This window comes from Egretta garzetta, unplaced genomic scaffold (assembly GCF_000687185.1).
Source record: "Egretta garzetta isolate BGI_Z169 unplaced genomic scaffold, ASM68718v1 scaffold688, whole genome shotgun sequence".
Lineage (NCBI taxonomy): Eukaryota > Metazoa > Chordata > Aves > Pelecaniformes > Ardeidae > Egretta > Egretta garzetta.
In genome coordinates this window covers 6743-14028 of record NW_009260514.1, presented here as the reverse complement: position 1 = coordinate 14028, position 7286 = coordinate 6743, and the positions used below count along the sequence as shown (strand labels likewise).

General features: G+C 56.0%; 1 protein-coding gene across 1 annotated transcript; it reads left to right on the top strand.

The window, feature by feature from the left end:
• The first annotated feature begins 6 nt into the window (after positions 1–6).
• CDKN1A (cyclin dependent kinase inhibitor 1A) lies at positions 7–3610 on the top strand. The gene is made up of 2 exons (XM_009644574.2): positions 7–2129; positions 2679–3610. The coding sequence occupies exons 1-2, from the start codon at positions 1583–1585 to the stop codon at positions 2726–2728; spliced, it is 597 nt and encodes a 198-aa protein (XP_009642869.2). The 5' UTR covers positions 7–1582; the 3' UTR covers positions 2729–3610.
• The last annotated feature ends 3676 nt before the right edge of the window (positions 3611–7286 follow it).

Below are 7286 nucleotides of genomic sequence, written 5' to 3'. Positions count from 1 at the left end.
CTCCCCAAGCCTTCTTCCCAACTGGTGTAACTGGTCCTGGGTGTCGCAGGTGCCTGTGGGGCTGGCGAGGGTGCGTGCGGGTCCCCGGGAGCGCCTTCATCTCCCAGCCCAGCTGGGTGAGGTTTTAACACAACCTTGCACCTGCGTCACCTCCTTGCCCAAGCCTCGGGGTTCTCCAGCTGGGTTGTAGGAAACCTTGAAGCTCTTGCTTTGGGGAGGCTGCTAAAAGCAACCCCGGCCCCATGGGAGGGGACGGTGACCTGGCCCTTGTCCTTCCCTATTTGGTGGCTCCGGCAATCTGCGATCATGAGTCAAGGCGAAGCTGTTATCTCGAGGCGTGGGGCTCCGGGGTGGCACCTGGGCCCTGGCGGTGGCTCGAGGATGGGGAGATCGGTGCCTGACGCAGGCGGGGAGGGCAGGAGGGTGTCCGGTCAGGGTGTCGAAACATTCCCTCCCTGCTACCTGCCAGGGCTTGCCTGGGCATGCTGGGACTTGCCTTGCAATGAGGTCACCCTGTTTATCCACTCCGACTGCCAGGAGATAGGAAGCTGGATTTCTATTTTTACCCGGGGATGGTCAGTCTGGGAGCAGGGTTGGAGTGGCCCCCGGGGATGGTGTGTGGCCCCACCAGCCCCCAGGCTGGAGGGTCTCCGGCCGCCTGCTGCCACGCTGTGCCGGTGGCATGCCTGGTTATGCAGCACAGGAGATCCGGAGGGGCTGGGGGTGCCGAATTTGGGCAGAAATATTCCCTGTAGGGGGCTGAGCACCCCCTCTCTGGGGACACTTGAGGGTTGGGGGTGCAAGCCAGGGGGCCTGCTGTGGTCCTGGCTTTGGGGGTCCCAGATTGGGTGAGCAATGACAAAGCTGTCTTGCACACAGGGATTTTATTTCTGTGAATATATATTTTATTTTAAAGTAGATTTAATAAGCCTGGCTATCCAACGGGGTCAAGCCTTAGTTCCAAAAGCCATCAAATCCCCGAGTGGTATTTGCTTTGTTCTGATACCGAGGTTCATCACAACTGCGGGTGGCACGAGGGATCCATTAGCCCCACGCATTTGTAAAGGGGAGGATGGCTTGGAAGGAAAGGCTTTGCCACTGACTGTGAAGGTCAAGGCTTTTGGCACTAATTTGAAAAAAAACAAACAAACAGGGTCTTGTCTCTGGTTACCCAACAGCTTCTTGCAGATAAGGAGTGGTTAGCAAAGTGGTCAAGCTGGTGGCGTGTTCTTGCAGTTGCTTAAAAGGCTTCCTTGCCTCTGGGCCTGGGTTCTTGAGATGAAGAAACTGGCCAGAAAAACATCCTGTTGCTTCACTTGCCCATGCGCCGACTTGCCTTGTGCCTGCGTGGAAGTGGGAACGCAGCGGGGTTGTGGACGCAGACAGCGGCAGCATCGAGGTGCTGGATGCTCTGCCCTGGCAGGGCTTTACCTGCTGGAGGAGGAATGGGGAACGTCAACATTTGCACCTTCCCCATCCTTCTGCATCGCGCCAGGCTGTGTTTGACCTCAGTCATGCTCGAGCCTCTGCCCAAGACACCACTAAAATCCCAAACATCTGAGTCCAAGATGAGTGCTGGTGGATGGAGGTCCCTCTGGGCTGCCTCATTGCAGAGCCTGACCCAGTCTGTCCCACCTTGTCTACTGCCTGCTTTGCCCTGGTAGCTACTCTGCCAGCCCTTGGGCTTGCTTGTGGCTTGCCCGCCAGCCCAGTAACTCACTCTGCTTTCCTCCCAGCCGCCACGATGCCCCTGTCTCAGAGCAGGACTGGGCAGATACCATGCAGCACCAAAGTGTGCAGGAACCTCTTTGGCCCCGTGGACCACCAGGAGCTCCAGAATGACTTTGGGAACCTGTTGAGGCAACACCTGGAAGAAGCTCAACAGCGCTGGAACTTCAACTTTGAGACAGATACTCCCTTGGAAGGACAATTCAAGTGGGAGAGGGTCTTCCTGGCTGAGCAGCTGCCCCAGGAGGTCACTGGCAGTAAGAGCAGGAGCTCCTTGGTTCACAAGATCGTCCCCAAGGACCATCTTGATACGATTTGCCCTGAGGTGTCTCAGCAGAGCTCGGAGGTTTACAGGGCTGGTTCCCCTCAGAGCTTGAAACGTGGACAGACCACCATGAAAGGTGAGTGCTGCAGGCCTGGTGTCACTCCATGCATGCTTGGTGGCATTGCTGGTGTCATGGCTTTCCTAGTAGGGACAGATGGAGGGGACTTGGGTGCAAGAGCCCTGCTTGGCTCCTCCTGAGCATGGGGAGGAGACCACCCTCCATGCATCTCTCTCCTGGGAGAGCAGAGCCCATCTTCCAAGGGGAAGAGGCTGCAGACTGGGTGCCTGTTGGTTGCTGGGGCTTAGGCAGGGGGCTCACATTGGGCTTGTGGGTCTTACAGCTGAAGATGCCCCAAAATAGTTCATCACCCTCAGTTCCCATGGCCTGCACCTGTCCTCTGAGATCAAGGGCTGGGGTGGAAATGCAGGTGAGACCAAATAGAAGAGATGGTGGAGACCTACAGGCTCTTCTCCCCAGGAATGCATGGCTTTGGGTGGGTGGCTCTAAAATGGAGTCCACCTGGGCTGTGTTTTGAGGTGCTTCCCTGGGGACACCACCTTCTTCCTGCCCCGCTGCTCCTGATGGGCTGGAGGCACTTTCCAACCCTCTCTTTCTGCCTTCCAGACTTCTACAGCTCCAAGCGGAGGATTGTCCCCAACAAGCCCAAGCCGTGACCTGGTGGCGCTCGGCTCCTCTGCCACTGGGGACAGCTGCTGATGCTGACGTGCCCTGGGGGTGTCCATGGCTCTTTCCCCCACCCTGTACTGTGTAAGCTGTCTGTATGAAGCAATGTAGAGTTTGTAGTTCCCTATTTATGAGTAGCTCTGGGGTCCTGAGGGACCTTCATTGTGTGCAATGTATGGGAGTAGCCCATGTTGAGGCTTGTAGCCCCACAAAGAGGATGGAGGAGGACTGAAATGGGCCTGGTGGGACTAAGGCATTGCAGTGCCTGCAGAGGAGAAAGTGTCTTCTGCCCCTTGTTGGTGGGGCCAGGCATCGTCCTTGCGCCATCCTGCTGTCGTCCTTCCCCTGCCTGATGGCTGGCCATGGAGGTCACTCGTGTCCCAGCCACCTGGTGGCACCAGATAACCTTAAGAAAGGGTCACCCATATGGACTGTAGAGCCCTGGGACAGCCTGGCCCTGAGGACACCCTGATTGCTGGCACATGGTGGTGGCCCTCTTCCCAGCAGGACAGACCCAGCAGCGCAAGCCCTCATCCATGCATGAAAGTGGGGTGTGATGTGGGGGCTGCTCCTTCCCACTGCTGCTTGGGAGAGGAAACGCTGTTCCCTGGACAGCCCTTCCTTGGGGTGAGTCGCTGGTGCCATCACCTGCTGAGCTCATTGTGGGACCAGTGCTGCCTGGGAGGCTTTGGGGTCCCCTGGACTCTGCAGACCCAAACCCCCACTTTCTTACCTTATTGTGGGCTTGTTGAGTGATGCTGTTTGCCCTCCTGTTCCTGCCTCCTTCAACACTGACGCCAGGCGGGGGAGCTGCCTGCTCTGGCCATGCCGGACTCCTCTAGGAAGGAAGGAGTCCTGCCTACCAGCAAGGATGACACCGAAAGATGAAACTGTAGCTTCTTTTGTTTTTGTTTTTCCTGGACTACTTCTCCTTTGGGGCTGGGGGGAGAGAGGGCCCTCACTTGGCTTTGCAGAGCGAGGGGCTTCGGTTGCCTCTGGGACCAAGGGATGTCCTGGGGCGAAGGCTGCTTGGTCCCAGCGCTGAAGGATGAGTCCCTGCTCTTGAAGGACTTGACACTGTCAGGTCTCAGCACTTTCATGGGGTTCATCTCCTGCTCTGCTGGATTTGGACTCTGGAAACTGGTGCAAGATGGTCCCAGGCAGAAAAGGAATGGGGTCAACCTCCTGCCTTGCACCGCGATGCACTTTGCTGTCAGTGAAGCTGGCAAGCTCCCAGCACTAATGTTTATTTATAAAAAAAATGCTATTAAGTATGTTGGGGGGGGAGGGGAAATACCTCTTTGTCTATAAACATTAACTCTGAATAAACACTTGTCTTGTGTAAGGGAATTCATGTCTCTGGGTTAAGGGAAATAAGTGGGCACAAGGTCTGGCTGTGGGGAGGAGGATGCTCTGGTCTGGGTCCCTGCCTGGCTCTGGGGACTTGGGGGTCACCCTGGGGGTGCAGCCCTGAGCTGGGAGCTGCCTTTGGGCTGGCTGGGAGCAGGGGGGGCTGCAGCACCAACCCACTTGTGCTTTGCCCCCAGCTGGCTGGGGGAAGGGGCTGTCACAGCCCTGGGTGGCTCCTCTGCAGCATGGAATGTGACAGCAGGGGGCTGGGGAGCTGTGCAAGGGCTGAGAGGGGGTAAAACTGCACCCCAACCCCTGGGCTTAACTTTGCCCCCTTGGCAGGGCTGGCTGTGCCGTGCCACCATAGCCCAGCAGAAGCCATTGCTGCCTGTGCAGGGGCTTGCTGTGGGACTCTGGGGGGTGGCTCCTCTGCAGCATGGAATGTGACAGCAGGGGGCTGGGGAGCTGTGCAAGGGCTGAGAGGGGGTGAAACTGCACCCCAACCCCTGGGCTTAACTCTGCCCCCTTGGCAGGGCTGGCTGTGCCCTGCCCCCCCGTGCCACCATAGCCCAGCAGAAGCCATTGCTGCCTGTGCAGGGTCTTGCTGTGGGACTCTGGTGTGAGCGTAGGCTCCTCTGCTGCCCCCATCGTTCACTCTGTGACTCCAGTCCCCTGCCCCTAACCCCCAGTGCCCCATTTTGTGGGGCAGGTGGCCACTAGCCATGGGCAAGCTGGTTGTGTCCCCACTCCTCCTTTAAAGGGGTCCTGGGTGCCCAGGCCACCAAGGGTGACCCATGTTGTGGGACAGGGAGGTGCAAGAGCATGTGACGGCGCTGCTGATGAAAACCAACAGCAGCAAAGCCAAGGTGGGACTGAGACTGGAGCTGCTGGGTACCAGGGCTGGGGTCCTCCGGGAGTCAGGGCTGCTCCACCATCAGCCACCTCCCCTGGGGGCTGCACAAGGCTTTTACTGGGACTCTGCACTCCAGCTGCGGTTAATCACAGAATCACAGAATCACACAGAATCACAGAATCGCAAGGGTTGGAAGGGACCTCAGGAGATCATCTAGTCCAACCCCCCTGCTAAAGCAGGCTCACCTAGAGCATGCTACACAGGACTTCATCCAGGCGGGCTTTGAATATCTCCAGAGAAGGAGACTCCACAACCTCCCTGGGCAGCCTGTTCCAGTGCTCTGCCACCCTCAGAGTGAAGAAGTTCTTCCTCATATTCAACTGAACCCTCTCGTGTTTCAGTTTGCATCCATTGCCCCTAGTCCTGTCGCTGGACACCACTGCAAACAGACTGCTTCCGTCCTCTTGACTTCCGCCCTTAAGATATTTGTATGCGTTGATGAGATCCCCTCTCAGTCTTCTCTTCTTCAGGCTGAACAAGCCCAACTCTCTCAGCCTTTCCTCGTAGGGGAGATGCTCCAGTCCCTTTATCATCCTAGTAGCTCTCCTCTGGACTCTTTCTAGGAGTTCCTCGTCTTTCTTGAACTGGGGAGCCCAGAACTGGACACAGTACTCCAGGTGGGGTCTCACCAGGGCAGAGTAGAGGGGGAGGAGAACCTCCCTCGACCTGCTGGCCACACTCCTCTTAATACACCCCAGGATACCATTGGCCTTCTTGGCAACAAGGGCACATTGCTGGCTCATGGTCAGCTTATTGTCCACCAGGACTCCCAGGTCCCTCTCAGCAGAGGTGGCATTGCTCAAGGAACAACGTCAGGGCCGATCCTGTTCAGCATCAGCATCATCAGTTACCAGCACAAGGGGCGGAAGGCACGTCAGCAAGTCGGCGGGTAATGGTAACCCAGAGGGGGGGGAAGCAGTTCACGGCCTTGATGGCAGGATTAGTCTTCAGAGGTACCCTGGATGAGACAGAGGAACGGGCCAAGAGGAACCTCCTGAAGTTCAGCAAACACAAAGACACTGTCCTGTCCCTGAGCTGGAATAGCCCCCAAGCATCAAGATGGGGTTGTGGACCCACTGGTTGGAGCAGCTCAGCCAAAAAGCATTGGGGTGCTGGCAGGCAAGACGAGGTGGCTTCCCCCAGAGCCCTCCCAATCCAAGGGGTTCTATGATTCCTAATAACTGTATCTCCCAAAGACCAACTTGACTTGGCCCTGGGTTTTTTCATCTTTTTTCACATGTCCCCACCAAAGCATACATAGTCACAGATTTTTGTAAACAGTGATTTCGTAGGTCAGCAACCTCAGTGGAAGAAAATTGTGTGTGTGTGCATGTGCGTCTGTTGGGTACAACTGTCAGCAGCAAAAAACGGAAGATGCAATTTAGCTCCTTTGTGAAGTTGCAGCATTCTGTTGTACTTGGTGCAATTTCCATTAAGAAGATAATGCCAAGCATGCTCCTTTTTACCTTCCTCCTATAGACTGTGAACATCTCTCTGCAACCCTTCCCCTTTCATCTTCTCCCCAGCTTTTACCTCCCTCTGTGTCAAGAGGCAAAGGTCCAACTCTAAGATGGTGCAACTGTGTAACCCTGGCTCAGGCTGCTGAGAAAACAAAGTTGTGGCAAGCGCTGCGCAATGGCGTGTAGGAAGGTGCAGTACAACCGGCAGCAGAGCTAGGCTGTCCCGTCTGGAGTTGCCAGTAGCTCACAGGATCAAAATGATGAATACCAGCACAGAAATTATTCTAACCACAAAGAGAATGAAAACAGGGAAAGAATCATAGAATTGTAGAATCATTTAGGTTGGAAAAGACCCTGGAGATCATTGAGTCCAACCGGAAACCTAATATTGCCAAGTCCACCACTAAACCATGTCCCTAAGTGCCACATCTACCTGCCTTTTAAATACCCCCAGGGATGGGGACTCAACCATTTCCCTGGGCAGCCCCTTCCAGTGCTTGACAGCCCTTTCTGTGAAGAAATTTTTTCTAATATCTAATCTAAACCTGCCCTGGTGCATCTTCAGGCCGTTTCCTCTCGTCCCATCACTTGTTGCTTGTCACTTATTACTGCCAGACAGCTGTGAACCAGTGTCATCAGTGCCCTGGTGTTGGACGTGGCGGTCGATGGCGGCTTGGCAACGGTGCCTTTCTGCTCTAGGGAGAGGCCGAGGCCTGCCCGGCCGGTGGGGGCTCCTGTGTCCTACCGGTGACCAGGTCAATGTTTACCTTGGAGCTTGTCAAATCCCGGCCCTCGCTTCTTCGTATGCGCTCCCGATAAACAACA